The sequence below is a fragment of the Anoplolepis gracilipes genome, chromosome 3 (assembly GCF_047496725.1).
Source record: "Anoplolepis gracilipes chromosome 3, ASM4749672v1, whole genome shotgun sequence".
Lineage (NCBI taxonomy): Eukaryota > Metazoa > Arthropoda > Insecta > Hymenoptera > Formicidae > Anoplolepis > Anoplolepis gracilipes.
In genome coordinates this window covers 11,660,626-11,685,327 of record NC_132972.1, presented here as the reverse complement: position 1 = coordinate 11,685,327, position 24,702 = coordinate 11,660,626, and the positions used below count along the sequence as shown (strand labels likewise).

The window sequence follows — 24,702 nt, the reverse complement described above, 5'->3', positions numbered from 1 at the left end:
AATTATCTTCGAGCTCATCTCGTCGGTGATTTCGTCCTTGAGACGACGCACACTCTCGGCGCCACTTGTTTACATGCGCGGCACGAAACATTCAAGTGGGGATAAATAGGGTGGTCGGAGAATCTGGGGGAATCCGGCAGCAGTGCGTGGTACGTTGTCGTTCCGGTTGTAGTCGTTTGTTGTTTTGCAGTGTTGAAACAGTGTACGGTGCTCGTTGAATTGATATGTGTTTCGTCGATATCGCTGTCAGTCAGAAAAGAGTGCAGTTTGTTCGATTGTAAATCCTGTACGATCACGAGGAGCTGTGTCTAAAAACAGTGACGTTACTTCTCTCAAGTGACTACTTATTACGCGTCTCGGATCGTCTCGCTCCTTGTCTCGTCTCGACTCGACTCGACTCGACTCGCCTCGACTCGACTCGACTCGCCTCGACTCGACTCGACTCGTCTCGACATTTCTCCTCCGATTTGCGGCCGACCCGCGAAAGTGCATGCTACCTTAGATCGACAGCGAATTCTCTGTGCGTCTCGCGATCGCGTAGGATGTTGGATCGCGACACGGCAATACATCTTGTCGCCGGAGGGTGAGTATTATTTTCGATCAGCGCGCGCGCGCGCGCGGCCCGGCTTCTCTGCGTCGCGGCCTTGACTCGCTTTAGGGCTGGTTTGGTCTCTCGACGTGCTCGATTTACATCATCCCAATCGGCTGTCTTGCACTATACATAGTAGCTTTCCCGAATCGTATGATTCTAACCGGTTCGATTCTCGAGTCTTTTTATTCAGGAGTATACATTCGATTTGTGTACGTATCTGATGATAAGGATTGCTATTGACCTTTATTTTATCTATATAAATTTTTCAGTCTTTGATTAATTGATAATTAATGGATTTTTCTTTAGCAAAAATATCTCAAAACTGAATTTTTTTATTACACCTAATTAAAGTTAAAGAATTATATGGGATTAAAGTTTCAAGTATTTGATAAATAAATATTAAAAGTCAGATTTGAATCAATTGTTATGAAAGAAAGCATGAGTCTGCTATATCTTTTTAAAAGAAAATTGAATTAGCACCGTCATCGTAACTTCTTCTCACAATCAACATGTATACATATATTATGTATGAAAAGGATATTAGATATACTATAATAATTACAAAAATATATATAAAGCTTGTCATTATATCAATTAAAATTATTATATGAAGTCTCTCTCTCTTTTTTTTTTTTTTAAATAATTGGTAACTACAATATATTTATATACCTATATATCTATGTATATGTCAAATAAATATATTAAAGTAATAATCTAGATTTAGATATAAATAGGTAGTATATAAATAAGGGAAACAAGAAACATTTTTTATGATTTTTCAAAAAATTAATAAGTGACTCATAATTTCGTAATAATTCACATTCAATAATTTTGAATGAATTTCATTAGATAATTTGGTAAAAATGGTAAAAATATTCAATGTTAAATATTTAAGTTACAACAAAAATATTTCTTGCAACAAAGATATTTTTCTATTTTTACTAAAAATAAATTCTTATATATTTTTTTTTTTAATTCAAGAAATTGTACATGAATAAGATTAAAACTGGACATTTATGAAAATTGAATTTAATTATTTCAGTCATTACAATATCGTAAATAAATCTATTATAAAGCAAATTTTCATTTTTTTATGTTATTTCCAATAAAAGTTCGAATTAAAACTTGAAAATCCTGAAAAAAAAAACTCTAAACAGAAAATAATTTCTCTTCTTCAGTCTATATCGAGATTTAAGCGTAATGCAAACGTGCATTTTTATAAGATAAACGTAAAAAAAACGCGATAAATGATGTTATCGCGAGGGCATCCAATTTATAACGCAGTATACTACGATAAATCAACTCATCTTTCTGTATTTACAATGTTACATGAACATAAATTTTATTTTTATGGCGAAAAAAATAGCATATTGAAAATAAAACACGATAAAATAATATTCCTAATATAAACGTTTTAAAATTCTTTCATCTTTTTATCATAACCACAATTAAATTATTAATTATATATTATATAAAAGTATATAAAGATGAGATATATAAAAAATTCATGAAATATAGCTTCGATATGTTCCGATTCTTGTCAAATGATTAAATTATTAGTAATGCTACGTGCGGTCATAACTATAGCGAAATTATTAGACAATTATTTCTAGCTTAATAAAGGATCTCCTTTCTGCGTTCTAAAAGTCGCTGATCTTTAATGACATGTCGTACACGTCACTTATGAAAATAACTGTAATATACAAAACGAATGCAATCAGCAATTTTTCAAAAATGAGATGTTATTTTGATCAACAGTGTTTTGAGGAAGTTTTCATTTTCTTTACGCACGCACGCGACTATAGTATCTACTAATTTTTCTATATATCATATCCTTGATCCTTGTTGGCAGTATAAATTTATCGCCTCTATTTTCTGTACAATAATCATGATGATGCTTCAATGTATACGATAAAAAAATGCATGCGTGAAGGAAAGTTAAAGCTGAGTCAGATATATATAGATAAAATCAGTTAAAATTGTTTAATCCCAATCACTATTAATAAAATTTATGTAATATATAGGTATAGTTTTTTGACTCAATTACAAGACAACGATAATTGTTATGATGTGAAATCTTAACATAGAAAAGAAGAATTTAGCTCTTATCAAGATAAACTTAAAACGATATTGTTGTTATACAACTTATATTTGATTAAGATGTACAAAAGAGGTATTTTTACCATAAGTTAATATAGCTAGATATAATAACATACAATAAATAATCTTGATTAATTTGTTTTAGCTAATTATTTTTATCCTTTTTTATAATAATTTTGTTTAATTAATAGCTATAATAAACAAAAAAATAGCAATTATAATAAATAAATAATTAAAAATATAGGCATAATAATAATAAATAGTGAAGTGTACAATAAGTAAATATAATAAATATTAATACTTTTTAGTATTATTTTAATTAATATTAGATCTAAACTTTGATTTGCACAATTATAATATATATATTATTATAGTTTATAATATATACAGTACAATATACATATATGTATCTATATATTTGTTTTTATTTTTGTTTACGTTCATGTATATTTCAAAATAATAATATTAAATGGCTTGTTAGTATAGCTGGTCAATGCCAAAATATAAGATTCTTATTTACAAGCTCACGTGTCAACTTGCTCGAAAGGGAATTCGATGACGCAGTTATGCAAAACTTGTGTCAGCCATACATTTGCATTCGTTACCTGGTGCGCGCGCATACATATATACACATACACGTCCACGTATACATATACATAGACACATCACATTTCTACACGCTCTGTCTACATGGAATGTTTCAAAAAATTAACGAGCTAAATTTTCAATTAGATAATTTGATTTCGAATAATCTTCGAAAGAATCTCTTGAAATATATGCATACGATAAAATTAACTAAGATTGCATCATGATGTGTAATTTTACACCGCAGCTAAAAAGGATTATATATAGAATAAGACATGTATGATTATAGAATGATTATACATTGATTGGGTTCCGTAAAGTGCATATGTGCGTATTTAACTGTAAGACACGTTTCATGTATTATAGATTTATGCGCACATATGCGCTTTGCGAAATCCGGTTAGTATATAAAATTATATGATATACAATGTTTAGAAAAAATAATCGTCAACCAAAATAATATTTAAAAAAATAATTAAGCAATAAAACTTGTCAACTGTCTTTTAAGAAAATCAAAAACCTATTCTTGTTATGGTGCGAAAAGTTGTATTTATTCGTGCAATTTTATCGAATTAATATACGTTTTTCAAAATTATTTCCTTAGATCTTAAAATCAAGTTTATATTACAATCCAGAAAATCAATGATTATTTTTATTTTTAACTTAACTTAAGACGCTAAAATTTAAGTGGGAATTTTGATTAGAATTAGCCGTAAGACTAGTAGTATTTATGTTTTAACATGAAAATATCTATATATTTTATTATTTTTTATGATATATCTAATATTTCTTTCTTTTATTATATTACAAGATTGCACTATACATATTATTAAAGCAACCTATATCGCGTATGTAATATTACAAGATATTGATTTCACGATATCGAATCTGATATTTTCCTTCTTCAGCCAAAAGTAGATTATTTTAAAGGTCAAACAAGTATAAATGGTATAAAGAACATTTCTCGTTTGATTGACGACAGACTAAAAGGACTAATTTGATTATTTTACTACTGTAAATTTGTAATGCTAATGGCGTGTTTAGGTTAGGTTTAGAATATATATTAATATCAACAATTAACTACTACAAACTATTTTAAAATTTATAACATTTTATATATCTTTTATTACTTAGTACTTAGTACATAGTTACAATTGGGAACAAAAAATCCAGAGAAGTCTGTTATGTATTGATTAAATTAACGGAATTGTTATTTGTCTTTATTTATCGTTGTATTCATCATAGTTTAATGTTATACGTCACAGTTTAATATTATATAATTTCATAGTTTTATAAAAAGAACAAATTATGGTAAAATTGATTAAAGCAAAATATTATTAATTATCGACTGTTAAATGAGCGGAATATAAATTCAATTTATATTTTATTTTGTCTGAATTATAGGTTGCGAAACCATATACAAGAATAATTTCTATCATTAATTGCATTACATTATTATTCTCATTTATTTCAATTTGTGCGTATGCACATTTTTGAACTGCATTAATTGTTCACTCGGTAAAAATTAGAAATGCAAAAATGTAAATGCGCACCTGCTTTTTATCACGGAAAGATACACAATTTACGATGTGCAACGTGTGAATTGAACACTAATTTACGCCCACGTTCCTCTAGCGTTGATAAAAGGTACGGCATGTGCCACGCAATAGCAACGTAAGGGTAGATGAATTAGACTAGTTAGGCACTCTCGAAGATCAAACATGGTTTTTCCATTAAATTAAGCTCGTATGCAGCTTGTATAATCTTTTTAAAAGACTTTATGTACATACAAGAGTGCAATTATTATATATATTTTTTTTTATATTAACCCCAACGTGTGCTTTGAAAAATTTTAAATTAACGTTTGTGCATGCCCAATGAAAAATTACATGGAACGTCATTCCTTGTGACTTTTAAATTTTTTATGTTTAATATTTCATTTTTATATTTAATAATTTGTCTCAAATTAAAATTAAACTTACACAAATAAATAAATGTCAAATAAAATTACGCACTATTTATTTACATTAGCTTAATATAATTTTTAGATGTTTAATTTTTTGTATTTTTCAATGTTTGTCCATCTTTATTTTGTGAATTTAATATATATATATATACTGAAAAATATTACAAATCTAACAATAAAACTAACACTTATTGTGTACATTGTGTACTTATTGAATACTGATAGATATTAACACAGTACTGTGTTAACATATTGCAACGAACGATCAATATCGGTACACTAACACTGCTAATGTATAATGTGTACTTTGCCTTACGACATAAAATTATTTTTGTAGATCTACATAATTTGAAAAGATTTGTGAATGAAATTCTACGTAGAATTCGCATCGAATAAACATTGATATTTATCATCGTTAGAATCGTTATGCAATATTTCTCGTGTTTTTACTGTTATCTCAATAATATTATACAATTTTTATCTCTCGGTAAAATTTCTAGTAGATAAGCTAAAGATAATAAAAGATAGAAATTTACAATTTATTTGTAACGATTTTAAAAAATTGTAATGATTTTGCTTATTGTATCTTTATTTTATTATGGACTCTAATATACTCTAAATACGTATTATAAATTATAATTATAATTAGAGAGTAGTATTTTATTATATAATGTTCATAATTGCGAAATTTGATTGCATAAACAGTCATAACTTGTAACAAAATTTTTTCAATTTTCTTGGAAAAGTAAATGACTTTTTTTATATTAAAATATTATTTATTTTACAAATTTTAACAAAGCTAAAACACACATAAATAAAATTATTGAGATGTGACATAATTTTGTATATACACATTTATATAAAGAGAGAGAATGTTTATTATTTACGTACATTCTTTAATATTAGAAATGTTAATTTCTAATATTAAAGAATGAAATAATTGAAACACATGAGATTATTATAATACAATAACAGATATTACTGTAGGAACAAACAATTGATTACCGCAAATAGATAATAACATTACCAAGCTGTCACAAGTCTTATATAAATGTTTCTTTCACTTCTTGTGTAGAGTGGCTGGTACGGCAGGAGCGATAGTAACTTGTCCACTCGAAGTAGTGAAGACCCGATTGCAGTCGTCGTCTTCCGGTTTTCATCCGCCACCAAGCAAAGAATTTACATCTGGTCATCCCACATGCAAAGGCTCGCCGACGCCTGAGCAACGCAGGAGGCTATGCACTGGATACCCCAGGTAAAAAAAAATAAAATATAAATGTTATTATTACATATATAATTATAGCGCGCGTGCGCATTTTTATAAAGTTGTAATTAGATTCTTCATTGAAAAATGTCTCGATATCAGATCGATTAAATCAATCAAATCAAAAAATTACATGTTCAGATCACGTGCACATAAAAGTTGAATACTTAAAGAATGGAATAGAGAATGTAAATGTATTCTGACAACAGAAAAATGTATGAATTCTGAAATTTAGATTTCCCTCTCTCTTTCTCTCTCTCTCTCTCTTTCTTTCTCTCTTTCTCTCTCTTTCATGTTCAGATATTCCAGTCACTTTGTGGCCCTCTCGCATTTCGGCGTTTCGACTTCACCTCCGAATTCTTCCCGACATGCGCCAGGCATCTATCAATGCTTAAGGTATATTATCAAGAATGAAGGAGCACGAGGATTATTCAAAGGACTTGGTCCTAATCTCATCGGTGTAGCACCATCCAGAGCTATCTATTTCTGTGCGTACTCCAAGAGCAAAGTTGCATTCAACGCGATTCTACCTCCCGACACACCACTCGTTCATGTTTTCTCCGCATCCTGCGCCGGTAAGTTAATAGTAATATTAAACTGAATGCTCTATCTTATATATTAAAATCCTTATCTAAGATTGAATTTTACATCTATATATTATATATATATATATATACATACATACGAACAATCGGGTTTACTTCCGGATTATACAGTATCGTTCTTCTCTTTTACATATTCCTAATAATACAAATACTCAAATACTTTACTGTAATGCTTTTATCACATTTAGTATATTCGTCATTTTTCTTTTTTGCAATTACATCTTTTAATACATTGACTCAACTCGCATATTTTCCATCTTTGAATATATAATAAATTTATATTTAAATCAAATGGGAATAAGTGAAAATTAACTTGTCAAATATACTATTTTTTAATTATAATTTTTTTTAATATTTTTTATATTAAAGTAATATTTGAGAATAATATTTTAATTTCTCCTGTTATTCCTCGTTCGTATACATGCTATTCCATTATTTATGTAAAATTTATTTTAAACTTAGCTTTATTTTATTCGTTATAAAATTTTAAATTATCTTTTAATATATATTAAATAAAATAAAAAATTAGAAATAAATATATAATTTAAAAAAATTTTTAATCTAATTTATCTTATTTTTCACGTTTTATATTTTAAAATGAAATGAACTAATGCAAAATTATTTTACTTCTTGAAATTTTTATTATTAACACTTTTTTTGTAAACTCTTGCAACAGGTTACTATTTAGGGCAGATTTCACCGATATTTTTACCTCTTTTAGATAAGTTCAAGAGAAAAAGATGAACATATAATTTGATCTGAGGTTAAAGTTAACCGACGTTGGTGAAATCGGCCTTTGTAGTTATTAATTTTTATTACATTAAAACATTATTTAAGTATACCGAACTTGAAAGCCTTTGTTTTATCATTTGAAAATTCTACAATCTTTATACTTTAACTCACTTTTTTGCGCCAAAGTAAATATAGCCTTAATATATAAACAAAAATTGATTTTAGTTACTTCTATCTCTCTCTTTATTGACTTGAATTTTAATTATTCATGTACATATTTTGTATTTTGGAAACTGTTATACTGAAATTTAACTTAATTTCCTTTCTCAATATATTTTGTATACTTTTTTAAAATAATCTTACAAAATAAATTGCATGTTTCAATTAACAATTATTAATAATTTTGCAAGATAGTATAGTAATATTATACAGAGAGAAATATTATCGAGCATAATAATATTCATTGATTGATGTGCGCTAATTGTTTATTCACTATGACTTGTTATTACATCGTGATTATTAAGACGATATTACATCTTAATCTTTTCGTGTCGCTTACTTTAAACTAGCTCGCGTTTTTGCTTGCGAAACACGTTGAGTATGCACACACACACACACACACACACACACACACACACACACGCACACGCACACGCACACGCACACGCACACGCACACGCACACGCACACGCACACGCACACACGCACGCACGCACGCACGCACGCACGCACGCGCACACACACACACACACACACACACACACACACACACACAACAGCTTAAATTATACCACGACGCATATTATAAGTGCCACTACTCTATATCCCTTGTGGGTAGCTATTTTCCATTGATCAACTACTATTTTCGTATCGTTCAGCAGGAGATAAACTATTTTTTTAAACGATCACTACGCAATAACCGCAAGATAAGATGGATAATTATAACAATGTAACAACATAATTTCAGAAACAAATAGCTATCTTGCGAATAACTTTTCACATTAAATTATAATATATTTTATATTCTCTTTCTATCACATATGTAGATTTTGAGAAATTTGGTCTTTTATTTCGAGTGACAAATTTATCGTATCTATGAGTAATTTAACTTTTAGAAAGTTTTAATTTATTTATCGACCTTATTATTCTCTCAATTGACAAAGATGGACAAGTTTCTTGATTAAAATCTCTGTTGGACTCAATTTAAAGTTATAGACAAAATTTTGCTATTTACATACGAAAGTTTAATTTACAAGTAAAAAATTAGCCTATTTGGACAACTTGTTAAAGAAAATTTAATCTGAAATTTATCAATGAATATATTTATAAAATATATTTTTTACCGAAGCCAGAATATTTTATGATAAAGGACTGAATTAGATTACTTCTTTTATTTAATCTTATTATATATTTTGCATACGCTATATTAGCTATCATTATAACGAATCACAAGTTTTTTTATTTATAATCTCTTATATGAAACGTAACACATTGACCTTGATGATGAAACGGAGAAAAAGAATAGACAGAGCTGCAAATATATAGCCATATGATAGTATCGCGTGTTGCGTTGTCGTGTAATGTTTCTCTTTAGCAAAGCCAATCATTGAATCAACGATAGATGCACGATTAACTAACGTCCAATGAGGGGAAAAGTATCTTGCGCGTCATTCACGCATTTATCTTAAATGGATTTATCGAAGTACGCACGTTTTTCATTCCGATTCTCTGACGCACAACTCGAACTCCTCTGATGTCGATAACCCTCGAGGACATAGATGTCTATGGACACAATTTATTTTTTACTCTCGATTTAACAATCTTTGTTCATTCATCGAATTGTTTAACAGATAGTATTTGATAATTACTTGAAAAATTGAAACATTAATGAAGAAATTTTAAATTTTAATTATAAGTTGATAATAATGAGGAAAAAACGATGAAAAAAATCTGTTATATCTTTCATACACTACATGTGCAAGTAACACTAGATTAACAAGTTTTCAAGAGATAATTTTAGACAAAGAAGAATTATCAATTTCGTGTAATGGAGTAGCATCATACGTACAGATAAGTAAAGCAAAAATGTTCTAAATATATTTTTGTTATCCGTATACGTCTTTACGACATTGTCGGTAGCGGAAAATGCGCATAAAACACTGATAGACTAAAACGTTCTTAAGACTAAAAGAATTGAAATGTGTCTAATCTAGTTTAAATACGATTATTGTTATCTCACGAGTTTAGTATTTCTTATGTCAAATTGTGCAGAGAATATAGCTTGCATAAAAAAAGCAAAAATCTACGCGACGAATCAGCTTAAAAATTCCATGTACCTCCTTTACGTACCTTATCGAATCTCATTTACCTCGTTTTACTTCGAGATTCTCGCTCGAAATAGTTTCGTTAGAATAGCCACGTTCTAGGGAAACAAAAGGGAGTGAATGTTGCATAATGCAGTAATATACTTTACAATGCGCATACTTTGTACATTCCTCGTTTTCTTTTAACGATTATGACTCTCAGTGATATTATCCTATTTTTGCCTAACACACTTTCTTTTATTTATGCATGCAGAAATGCGCTCGTTTAGAGACACTCGGTATATTATGGACAATAAGGCAAACTATATAAGAAGTTATTCATGCGGAATATGTATTGCACTTTGACCACAAGAATAACGATCCGCTCACAATCATCATTCTGATAGATTTGTTCGCAGGGGAGCCATGCGGTCGGCGCGTGTGTCTCTTCTCGCGATTATTTATCATTTGCACCACTTTTATGTAAGTAAGAGATAACTCAAGAACTTTGTTTTCAACCGCGGATTTTTCCACTTGTTGAGACTTAACCTTAATAAAATTTTCACATTATTCTCTGTCACGCAATTCTCGATATAAAATAATTAGTTTTTATATGAGGGGGAATTTTTTCTTAAAAAAATTATAAATAGTTATATAAAATAAACAAATCAAAATTTTATCTAATAACAATTTCGAAAAAATATTTGAGAGAGAGAGAGAGAGAGAGAGAGAGAGAGAGAGAGAGAGAGAGAGAGAGAGAGAGATGTCTAATTCAAAATAATTAAAAATTAAAAATAGCATTGATTTTTGTTATAAAATGAAAGTAACATGACAATTTTTAAAAGTTGTCAAATTTTGTGTTAAATACGTTTCAAAGTCAAAAGTTTGTTAAATTAAATGATAAAAGTTATAATTTCCTTTTTAATCGAGAATTCTATTTTTAAATTTTTGTGACGTACAGCCTATCAATATTTCGATAATTTTAAAATCCATCTTGAAGTAAAATTAATTTGTTAATAGCAATTGATTTTCCATATTATCATATCAATCGGTCATACACCAATTTCACAAATTAAAAAAAAAGACATTTACTTTATTTTTATAAATTACAAATTGTTGCGGCAACGTTGCAACAGCTCTAACGTTCTCAAGTTTCTATTTCTGTTTGCATTTTATCAAACGTTGATCAATGATCTAATGAACTATAACAATTGTTTACATCATAGAATCTAATCTATAGCACAATTACTTCATTGACGGTTGAATGTCATTTGTATCATTCATAATCTCGCATCTGCGCAAACCTATGTATAATTTGCCTTGACTGAATATAATACTATATTACATGTACGTGATATTTACAAAGATAAACACATAAAGCTATTACATAAAGCCATGCGAGTATATGCCATTTGATTAATTTTAATAAATTGAGGGCTCATAACAATTGCTACCAATGTTTGTCTCTAGTAGCGCGCAATAGCTCTCCTACGAAGTTTTAAATAATTTTTCTTTAATAGCCTTAAGTTAGCTCTCTGAAAATAGATCAAGATAAAAACCTGTAGATTGGCGCATTTTGTAGTGATAGAGAGCTATAAAAAATATTAGGGAGACAATGTGATTCATTACAATGTGTAACTTTTTAGAAACGTTGTAAAGTTGATGAAACAATTTATTCTATTATAGAAAATATATATATTTGTTACACGCGCACAATGCATTATGTTATTATTGATTAAAAAGCTACAGATATATATTTGACTATTTTAATCTGTAATTTGTTTCCAATGTTTAATAATATTGAATATCATTCTCTAAATATCAAAAATTTTTATTTATATTTAATATACAACATATAATAAAATTGATGCAAAGATATATCACAAGTCATTAACTCAACAATATTGTTTGAATTTTATTATTCCTTCAAATGAATATTCCTGTATTAATATTTTAACTTTTCAAATATTACTTTTTCAAATACTTTAGTTAATTTGTTTCTAAATAAAACTTGACAAATTCATTTAGTCGAGAAGCTGCAATGGAAATTTACGCACATTTTTTCTTTTTTATTCTTCTCTGTGATATTTCATTATATTTAAAGCATTTTAATAAATCTCTCGCTAAAATGACGCATTTTTGTAACGAAAAGCATATTTATCGGCACCAAGGTGTTATTTGATCTGTTGACTTTTATCATTATTCACGGATTCATCATTTAGCGATATGTTAGTCAACTACTATAATTCGAATGCCTATATATGATACTATTAAGATATATCATTTCACCGGAAATCAACGTAAACAAATGATAAAGATTGCCTCCAACGATCATGTTTGGCTCGCATTTACTTTCTTTGAATCAGATTATGATAATACTTTTTTTACAAGGTCAATACTAAATAAAATATATATATATATATATATATATATATATATATATAGAATATTTTATTTACTTAAAGTTAATTCGTAAAATAAAATCTTACACATTAAAATTTATGTTATTAACAGGGATAACTGGGTTATTAAGAAGGATATTATTTTGACGGATGAAAAGTAGGAGTTATTTTTTAAGGAATTTAGTTAAAGTAATAGTAGTTGTTTTGACATTCAAAACTGTATCTCTTTAACTTAATATATGTGTGTTTTGAGAATTTTTTAAACGCTTTATACATAATTAAGACTACTGACGGTAGTCGCAATAATGAACCTGGGTGGATTTCCAAGGCGCTATCTTAATTATATACGCGTAATCAAGTTTAAAAGATTCATAAAAGCATTTAAAGATCTCATCAGATTACATTCCTGAATAAAAAAAGAATCTAATTCTAATTATTTCTTCCAAACGATTTCTCACATAATTTTTTTAGCTTCTCCACAAAAATATAATTAATTAATTTAATTTAATAATTAATTCAATGTGTCAAATCAATATTTACTTGAATCTAAAATTAAAATAGTATTAAAACGCATATAGGCGCAACATAAAAGCTGTCATTATGTCATTACGATTTCATATGTCTACAAATGAAGGAATTTAGTATAAAAGAATGACATAATTTGTAAGGTCTATTACAGATAGAACTTCAAACACACACAAACATATATTTAGAGAGTCTTACACATAAAATATCGATTTACTTCATTTCTAAACTCAACCTTGAATTATTGTTGAGGTAGGAAGTCGCGCCCACAGATGTATTCAACGATCCTACTTCTTTCTCTTCCCTTCTGTTTTTTTTCTTCACCATTTTTCCCTTCGTCTCCCTCTGTCCGTCTGTCGCGCCACGCCGTTTCGCCGGCAAGCAAGAGAGTACCTCTTCGACAGTGTGCTGCTATTTTTAGCCATCCTCACCACGTAATTCAATGCCCGGCCTTCCACACGCTTTGCGGTCGGTCGTACGAACGTAAAACGGCAATAACTCTATCGTCGAAGAATCGTGCGTCGCGTCGGCCACAGCGGTGCAACCGGAATTGCATCATAATTGACGATAATGCATTGTACATTAGTAATTCAGAGCGGCTCTCTAATGCATGTTTTTTTGGCATGTTGTTTTCGCATCGAATGATTCGATTACGATTGTAAATAGCGTCACTTTTGGAGCCCGAAACGTATATCGCATTAAACAGGACGATATTGCATGTTCTTATGGTCTCGTCCTATAATTTTGTGGATTTTTTTTAAACAGTAGGTAAATTGGTAATAAAAACTTAATATCATTAATTCGAAAAATTTTAATCCTATCTAAGAACCCACTCCCAGTTTATTAAAAACTGGAGGAATCATGTTCTAATGCATTTAATGATCTTAATATTTATAAAGTAACACGAATATGTTATTTTAAAATCTATTAATCGCGAAAGGATAATCCATATATCGATACATATCTAATTACAACTTATTTTTCTTTTAAATATTAGTAGTTTCGCAATTATAACAATTGTTTATTTAGATTCGACGTACTTGAATTTTCATACTAATAATATATTGATATCACGAAACATTTACATTGCAGAAATTAAAGTTTATGTGGCTAATTATCACATTTTTCTGGCAGTCTTGAATTTATTTTTTTGGACTATATACGATTGATTATTAAAGTGAAAATGCGATATATCTATACATTAAAAAAAATTAACATTTCTCTATTATTATGTTTCGTTCGAAATGTTTTTTTTTGCTTTTTTTGAAACATATATAGAATGTGTATTTTCGAATATTACATTATATATATTTTATTCACGTATTTGAGTGAAATATGTAGCGTGAAATTGCAGGATTTTATATTTGTAAAATAGTTGTATTTATTTTTAATCACTGGCAAATTGACAATCAGATTTTATCAATTGAAAAACTTTTCTTCAAGCTTTTCTTCAACAATTGTTGTTAAACAATTCCTCTTTCTTATGTGAAACCGTTATCCTAAATATTTGCAAGTGCAATCTAGATGACACTGTCTTGTTTCAATTTATATTCCTCGATTTACATTAATTTTTTTCAATACAATGAATTTTGAGTTCGATTGTAATTTCAGATAACGTAAAAGAAGTAAATGAAATGTAAACGTAAATCGTCATGCGCGGCATAAAATGCGTATTATTCACGATTGCATAACTCACACATCTTGTGTATTATACACATGTCTTTCGTGATTCACGCTACAACACAAATGATGCGATGCCCTGGCGATGTTTCACAAAATATTGGGTTAGCGTAAACAACAAATCCTTTATACAATATGACTTTCAAATTTAAGCAACAATATAATCTACGTGTTTGAAAAGGAATTGAAATCACTCTTTTACATTTAAATAGTCCAAGAGATATTATTATTTTTTATGATGTATAAAATGATTAGTTAAATATTCTTCACATAAAAATATACAAACACACGCGCGCGCGTGTGTGTGTATGTGTATACAAGAATTTCCAACGTGCAACGTGATTTAAATTTTATAAATGCTCTTCTTTAGTTTAGTTATATTATTTTTTCTATTATATATATATATATATATATATATATATATATATATATTATATAATTAAAAGAATTTTTTTGATGAGAGTATTAATATGAAAGAAAACTTTTATGCTAACTTGAAAATACTATATTGCACTCTCTTTCAAAGTACTTTCTCTCACACCATTACTAAATAAAAAATTAAGGAAGAGAGGGAGAAAAATAATATAGGAAGTAATATACTGTAGACATTCTTTAGTTAGATACTTTAAGAGTTTAACTTTCTTCCGCGTGAAAATTATCAAAAATAAAATCAGAAAGCTTAGAAAGTAAAACGTAACAATATACATATATATTATATAATCTTTAGTCTAAATTATACAATATAAATCTTTTATGCGTAACGTTATTTTTACGTACAAAACATTTAATTCAATAGAACTTACCTTAAGTTACCTTAGTCATACAAGTTTTTTTGATAAACTTTTGGAAAAATTTCTATTTTATATTCATATAGCCGTTTTTCAATTCAAATATTTCTCATCGAATAAATACAACAAATAAAATGAATTTTCTTGTAAACACAATAAATTGATTTTCTCAATAAACATACTTAGGAAACATCAAGGACTATAATAACATTTTATTTTTTGTATAAATATAAATTAATAACATTTAATTTTTTTACAAAGTACTTATTGAAATAATAAATTGTTATTCTACTTGAATTGATTTATTGTGCAAATTTTTCTTTATTATAAAACATATTGATCCATTCACGCTTGATACATAGAGCATCGTGCGGATTCAATAAACGGTCATTCACTTTGCAGGTTTCACCGCATGTACATTGACAAATCCGATTTGGTTTGTAAAAACCAGACTACAGCTGGACCATCGATCACAAAAAGTTACAGCAATAGAATGTATGCGGAGGATATATCAAAAATCGGTAAGACAATAAATTTTATTTCTCATTTCGCGATTAAGGATCTGAAAAATTCGATAAAACATGTCATATCGATTCTTCCAAATACATCGTATAATTATCTAAATAATTTAATGATCAAACTTAATTTTACTGCATGAAGGGACGCAAAAAAGAAAATCTCTCTTTTTAAAATTTATAATAATTTAAAAAATAAAAACAATAAAATAAGTTGCATATTATAAAAATAAAAGTATTTAAATGAAATTAAAGAAAGGAAGGAGGGCACTCTAATGAAATCCTACAGTTATCTCAATGATACCTAGAAAGCATGTTTCTATTATTGTATATTTAGAATGTAATAGAGTTCTAAGTAATGTATTTCATATTAGATAAAATCTCTGAATATATTGTTTTAAGGTAATAAAATTTAAAAAATAATGAAAACTTACAAACTAACTTACAAACTAAAGTTAAATATACAAAGAAATATATGTATTGCTTTTTTAATAATTAACATTTGAATATAAGGAATAACAAGAAGGTTAAACCTACTATTGTGAAATTTTTTATTTACATTTTTTTAGATATCCTACACATGGCTTGAATTTATTTAAAACCAAAAATTTCGCTTTCTTCTCCTTTCCTGATTTTCCTTCTTTCTTAAAGCTGGTACTTGTCAGCATCGTTTATCGATTAGTTTTGCGAGGTCATCGTCAGAATTACGTCGCACTGCTCGATAAAATAATTGTACACAGGAACAAATTCAAACAAATCTAAAACGATATAGAGAAGTGCACGAAATTAACGACGATGTTGCAAGGGAGTTGTTATAGATACATATTAACGAATGTTAGTTGCAGCCAAGATTATTTTCTCGGTCGTGACGATACAGATACGTATATAATATTAATATGTTTGTCGGAGCGAAGCGACTTTGTCGAATATAGGACTGATGTAATCATTCAATATGTCATATGTATTGTTAATAATATTCAATGTGTCAGATGTATTGAAAATTCCTTAGGATCGAAGAAATTCGATAACTCAAAATTTGCAAGATACACTCGAATAAGCATTATTATTTAATGATGATATGAAGATGATATTGTATTCTTCTTATTGTTAGACATTTTCTAGATTATTCAATTTGTTGTTTTATATAGATTTTGATATTTTTTTATTCCACCTTATTTAGTACAAAATATACAAGCATTAAATATTTAATTAATAGAAAATTACTTTTTACGTAAAAAAGTTATTATAAAATAAAGATGATATTTAACTAATCTCTAAAGAGCAGGATATTAAACTACATAAAAATAATTTCTTTGATAGTATAATAAATATATTTATTATTCCTCGTAAAGAAAATGAAATAACAAGAAATTTCGTATCGATATGAAATATTTCAACATATGAACAAATTGTTTACTTGCCATTGTGTGTTAAAACAAGATTGTTTACTTGGAAAGAGTGACGGCAGAGTGCATAGTGCATACAGGCACTGAAATTGCACTTGGCATCTCGGAATTGAGCCAGTTTTAAAATTGGCGCTATGATCTACGAATAATATATCTATGTAAAAATATCTTAAAAAATGTTAAGTAACGCTCGCGTGGTCAATAGATCTTTATATTCTCTACTTTATTTCATCATCGCCATACATTATTGCATTGACTTTACTTGTAAAATTAAAATATTAAGTGAAGCAAGAGTGCAAAAAGATATAAATATACTATAAGAAATTAAAAATTAAAAAATTAACGTTTAAAAATATACTTATAAGTTAATTTAAATCATAGATGCACAATAAGTAATTTACACATTTCATAATTATTTTTTTTCTAAAAATTGAAAATTAATAAGATGATAATTAGTTTATTTTGTACATTAGTTTATTGATTAATATCACTAGATTTCTATCATCCTCGAAATATTGTTTATCTACTCATGATGTTCAATATCAACATTGATTTGTTATCAGCGAAAAATGAGTAACATGTGCAATATTTTTAACTTTCTTATCACAGATATGAATGCTCGATTCAATATTATCCTTAATCGAGCACGCAAATGTCACATGTTCCTCTTTGTGGAGAAATTCCCTAAGCTTCAAATTTAAATACATTGTTGATAAGAAATGTTACATAATTTTTTATCGTATCACTATTATTCCTTTGCTCAAAAATATGTACAAAAATCGTGAATCTTGCAATGATTTAATAATAATTATTTTAATGGATTTTTCGGTAATTACACAGCAACACGCTTATACAATAATGCGTAGTTATCTTTGCATGATTGTTCTATTTACGTTATATATTTATATATATGCATAATTTTCATGAATTATTAATATGAATTAATTATTAAGTAAATTATATATGTGTGTATACTATATACTATTTTAAAAAATCTAAAATTTAACAATTTGCTAGTTTAATTATTCAGTATTTACATTAATTTCTTTTTGATTTGTTTCTATATTATAGAATTAAAGAGAACAAAGTAGTATAATATTAAAATTATTAATTTACTGTTATTATAAAAATTTGAGAATCTAGAAAATATTTATTTGACGATTCATAAAAGATATTGCACACTAATGCAATTTCAAAATGAATTAAATATAAATTATGATATGATTTATATATTATGTTTTGATTGTATATGTGTTGTGTATGTTTTTTAGGGTATCCTGGGTTTCTATAAAGGCATCGTGGCGTCCTACGTAGGCATAAGTGAGACTGTGATACACTTTGTGATATATGAAGCGGTAAAAACATGGCTAGCCACGCACAGATCACGAGCTTCGCAGGCGGATGACAGGAAAACGTTCCGCGATTTCATCGAGTTTATGGCAGCGGGATCGTTTTCGAAAACGATAGCTTCCACTGTTGCCTATCCTCATGGTAAGAGTATTATTCATAACTATGTATACAAAAATCCATACGGATAGCAATAATTAAATTTATTTAATTTTTTGTGTATATTTATTAGTCTTATTTACGTATCTTATATGTTTATCACTGTGATGTTCGAACAGCAATTAATATTTAATTTACTTAACATGCTTATTATATTTAATTTTTTATAATTTATATAAATAAAGAGAATTTTATCCATTGATTTAAATTATAAGTGGCATAAATATTGAAAAAAATGACTTGTGTATATTGTTTATCTAGACTATTATCATCTTTTAGAATTGTTAACAAGTGATATCTTAATTTTCATTACAGTCGCATTGATTTCTCCTGTGTCTAATAATGCAGATAAGTTGCAAAATATAGCTTCATAATATTTTGATTTCATTAAAAAGTAGTATATATATATATATATATATATATATATATTCCTTTTTCTTTATCATTGTCTTGCAGAAAAGATACTGCGAGTTGGTCTAAAGATAACGCTATCTGCGCACACACAACGCATCCCAGGCACTCCAATATACAATTACGCTTATTATTTACAAATTTTGTGACTTTCAACATTTTTTTGTATAAAATAGTGCTCATCCATATCTATCATGCTGCATTCGCATTTTGAAATCATTTTGCAAATCAGCATTATCATGCACAAATTACGTACGTTTTCCTGCAGATCATTGGTGAATAAAGCCAGAAGGAAGCACTTCTATTCAGAGAAGGTTGTATTCATCATATTAGTGAGCTATTTTTTTTATTGTTACGACAATAAGGAAAATCAGTTTTATCATTATCTGTTTTGAATACACTTTTATTGTACTTATTTAGGTAGCAATAAAACCATATTGTTGTCAAGGAAATTCTTATATAATATAAAAATCTTTTTCCGTCTCACTTATATACTACTGTAATTATTTCAATTTTAATCTGAAAAATTGACAGAATATTCTATGAAAGTTACTCTCATATAAAGATAAAACTAAATCAGTGATTAACACAATTAAATAATAAACAATAATTTTAAATAACTAATTTTTCACAAATTATAGATCTTTATCGATTAATTTTTTACAAATTAAATTTTCGATAATAATTTTATCGGATTAGATGTAGGATGCGTATTACAATCTAAAATGGATATAATATCTCTTATCTTTTTCAGAGGTCGCAAGGACCCGATTACGAGAAGAAGGTACCAAATATCGCACGTTCTGGCAAACTCTGAGCACCGTATGGACGGAGGAGGGCACAAGAGGTCTCTACCGTGGCCTGGGTACTCAGTTGATCCGCCAGATTCCAAATACCGCTATCATAATGGCAACGTACGAAGCGGTGGTATATGTGCTGACACGACACTTCCGGCCCGTTACAGTAACGACATCCAGCACCGATTCGGCATCAGAATTTTACGTTAGCGAGGCTAATGCGAAAAGACAATTGGCCTAGGATTTGCTTACGGCCCCAGAGTAAAGGGCCACCCACCAATCGTTTCCTCTTCTGCAACAGGGAACGTCGCGCGTACTTGCGAGATACCATCCTAATATCTAATCGCACATCTAGACGCAACAGAAGAGAGCAGCTCGACGTTGGAAGCATGCTCGATGTCATAATCATTACTCCTGAGGTACTCAAAAAGGTACCAGCGCATTGATTGCACTGTGCTCTAAAAGTATAGCAAAAAGTAGTCCTTCCTCCTTTCAGGTACCATGTACGTACCCGGAGATGGAGCTGATGTGTATCTTGCAGGAAAAGAAAGAGAGAAGTGAAATTAGGGAGAGAAAGCGGAGTTGTTTAATAATGTCGCATAGACATTAGGAAGCCGAGACTTCGCTTCTCGCGAAATCGTGGATGCATAGGAATGCGAAATAAAGGGCTTGTGTTGTATTATTAGATTTATTCGAAATAAGGTTATTTTTTGCTCTAAAAGCCGAACTCCAAAAATCTGAATTCAGAATGTGTGATGCTATGATAGTCATTGTAAATTTTAGGTCTCTCTGATAAGTTTTGCTTTCGGTATTATTCTCTATTTCACGATTTGCAGTTTTTTTTTTTTCTTTTTCTTTTTGCATCTTGTATGCTGTCTCTTTTTCACATTTTTTGTTTACAAGAACAAAACTAAAGATGAAGAAAAAGATGTAAAACTACAGATTTGCTATGTAGACTACTTGTTATTATATAGTATTTGATGGGAGCAATTTTTGATTTTGCGAATTATGTTAGACGTTTTCAAGTCGTTTCAAATGTGATCATTATGTTTTCATTAGAAATCAATTATCTTACCTAGTTCCGGTCGTGCAAATAATATAAATCTCCTTAAACTTCGACACACTTCCACTCTAGAACTTTAGTAAGACATTTTATTACGCGTTTGTAACATTGTGATGAGTATTTCAATATTGAATTCTATGATTAAATTTTATTTTTTTGTTATGTGTTTTACTTATTTTTAAGCAATATCAGATAATAATTCTTGAATAATAATATTGAAAACAATTTTATTTTTGTATTTTTGCCTCTCTTTAAGAAATATTACTAAAAGTAATATATTAAATATTATTCTCGAAACATATGATCTATGTATTTAATATTTACTATAATCATTAATAATAAATAGATTATTAAATTCAAAAATTAAGTGAAAATTGTATTTATAATAGATATTTTAAATGCTATAAATGTCGTTATATAACGATCTATATTTGCAATTTCTCTAGTTCATATTTGCTACACCAACATTTGTTATATAAAATTATGTACGGGATAGCTACAAATTTTTGGAATGGCTGTGTATTATATAATTTATAAAAATTCTTGTGTAAAGGAATTTTATGTATCTCTAAATTTTATTTTGCTGCAGAAATTTGAAGAGACTAAAGTAAGTAAAGTGGTTTTCAATTATGTTCTTAACAGTTTTGCAATGACTCGTAACAGAAATATGTATAATTACATAAAAGAATTATTTTTAAGAAAAATATGTATACACACATACGCAGAGAGAAAAGAGAATTTAAATAATTATGTTTAAGTTGTCCTCCAAAATAAAATAATTCTATAAAATTTTTTAAACAGTTTCATAAATTGTATCTAAGATACAATCTCAACTGTTTTATTATAGCGACAATTCTATTTGGTATATGTATATTCTCTATATCAAAATTTCTCATTTTCCTGTATACTTCAATAATCTGATTTTTATCAATTTTTAACTTGTATTTTTCCTCGTTGATATATCTTGCTAGTATGTGAAAACGCAATTATTCGTTAATCAAGCAACGTATATTTGATCAAATTTGGTCTTAGACAAAAGCAACAATGTTAATATTGGAATACTTATCAGAGGACTAGCGTGTGTTAGATTGTTCTGATAGTTCTGGTTTATTTATGTAGAAAGATGTCGCGCTGTTGTATACATATTGAACCATAGGCCGTAGATGTATATTTACGAGCGTTCATATATTAAATTAGTTAGTCATACATAACATCGTATAATATTTAGCAAAAGAGCTAAAAAAATATTACAAGAACGTGAAATAGATATACTTAGCAAACGCATCTTTTACAGATCTGTTATCAGACATATAATACAGTTTTTACATTTGTCACTATTCATTTTTTAACTATCTCGACATATGTGTGGTTAGTTTTAAAGTAAAGTAATAATAAAACGAATTTGTTAATTTTAAGAAGATTATTCAATAGAAGATGTGGAAAGAAAATGTCAATTTTTTTCATTTTATTTGAAGCAAATATTGTAAGTATCGTTAAAAGATAATTTCTCACAATTTATTTAGTTTTTATTTTTACGTAATTTTCCATATTTCTTCTCGTTGAAGCATAATAAAAGATAATTTTAATTTCTAAAATGTTTAAATAATTTATCATGATATACTTTTTGTTAATATAATGATAATACCATTATATTTCCAAACGCGTGCCATTTCATTAAATTTGTATTAATTATTAATATATGATATTGCTTCTGCACAATGACTAATTTTCTGATATTGAAACACAAAGTTACTATTTTATATCAACATTTATGTTTATATACATCTGTCGAGTTTAACTCTAAAATATATACGCGCACACAATTATATCTTCAAAAACTTTTACTACATATCATTTTTTGAAACTATATACCTACTTATGCTTGTACTCGATCAGTCAATATTTCGTTTATATTATTTTATATATAATTTTGACCAACAAAACTGAAAATTATATCGTGAATTACAGTAATTAAAATATATGCGTATATTTTCAATTATTATTCGAAAAATCTTTCTTTATACGTACAGAAAAAAGCTGTGATTTATTTTACACAATATCATTGGCGCTTGGCGTTTAGTAATTGAACAATGTAACAAATTATCCAATGTTTGTACAGAGAGAGTTTATATGCGTTGTTTTATAAGTCGCATAATTTTAAAGATAGCAAAGAAACAGTAAAAATGTTAGAAATATAAAAAAATACATTTGATTTTTGCTTATTTTTTAGTGTGAGATGAATTTTCATAAAAATATATGGTAAAATATATAATTAAATTGATAAAATTAATATCGAGTTTATTAAAAAGCCTGTGACAAATGAATTGTCTCATTCAATTCAAGGATTAATTTAATTTGCTCAATGTAAGAAAAATATGCGACTTTTAGAACATCTTATATGATTATATTAACTGTTAATATCATGTTGGGACTTAATTATAATACTGTTGTCAATTGTAAATGTATGCGTAAGGAATGCAAATACTAAGTGCCAGGCTGTTGTTAGTGCATAGTCGTGCATAGTCATTATATAAGAATATCATCCATCTCTTAAAAAGATTATAAAAAATAGAAGAATCAGATGCCAAGTTGTAAAGTGTGTACAGATATTAGATAGAGAGCCATTATTGGAATTAAACAATGAATTTTTCTAACGAAGACGAGACGAAGTTGGAAACGAGAGACGATAAAAATATAAAGAGAATGAAAGAGAAAGAAAGAAAGCGAGAAAGTTTCGTGTATTCACGAGAAGCGAGCGTTTCGTTAAAGACTGATGTTGTACAATTACTTAGCATAGGATGAGAAAATTATTATGTGTGTGTGTGTGTGTGTGTATATATATATATATACATAATATATTTATATATATAATATATATATATATATTATATATATATATATATACACATACACACACACACACACACAGAGTCTTGTAAAACTGGGGTAACATCTCTTTGGAAAAAATTGAAAGTAATTTCAATTTATGAAAATTATATGTAAAAAATATTAAGCTTTTACATTTTTACTTATTAAAATTTTTTATTAAAATATCTTATTAAAATTTTTTATTTTCTATTCATATTCTGGGGGGTATTGAAATGAATTCAATGATCTAAATCTAATATAAAAGATTATTTTCATCATATTTATTCACGTTTAATAAAATAGAAAAAATCTTTAATTTTTTATTTTACAAAATCGATTTTCTCAGAAACTAAGCCTTGCATGAAAACATTTCATTTTACAATTTCAATTAAATTTTTCATGTAGAATCATTACCCTTGCTTGATTGTAACAACAATTGCAAGGTACTCTGTATAAGAATATTATCTTACTTTATAAGACACAGCTGTATGTATGAATAAATCAATGTATATATAAATATCTCAATAAAGGTAAACATAATGTTAATATTGTTGTTTATTATATACTCTATATCCTATCAAGATACATATATAT

At 27.9% G+C, this 24,702-nt stretch overlaps 1 protein-coding gene across 3 annotated transcripts; it reads left to right on the top strand.

Moving 5' to 3' along the window:
* The first annotated feature begins 363 nt into the window (after positions 1-363).
* Rim2 (replication in mitochondria 2) lies at positions 364-23,619 on the top strand. Of its 3 annotated transcripts, none has more exons than XR_012046289.1 (7): positions 364-583; positions 6,319-6,498; positions 6,808-7,082; positions 15,945-16,063; positions 18,735-18,954; positions 20,135-20,596; positions 20,674-23,619. XR_012046289.1 is itself a non-coding variant. In XM_072887822.1 (6 exons), exons 1-6 carry the CDS (start codon positions 543-545, stop codon positions 20,416-20,418), a joined length of 1,119 nt encoding a protein of 372 aa, XP_072743923.1. In that variant the 5' UTR covers positions 364-542; the 3' UTR covers positions 20,419-23,619. The 3 variants fall into 3 exon arrangements, 1 of the variants encoding a protein (XP_072743923.1); XR_012046290.1 differs by having other exon boundaries at positions 20,135-20,608; XM_072887822.1 differs by having other exon boundaries at positions 20,135-23,619.
* Positions 23,620-24,702: the final 1,083 nt, after the last annotated feature.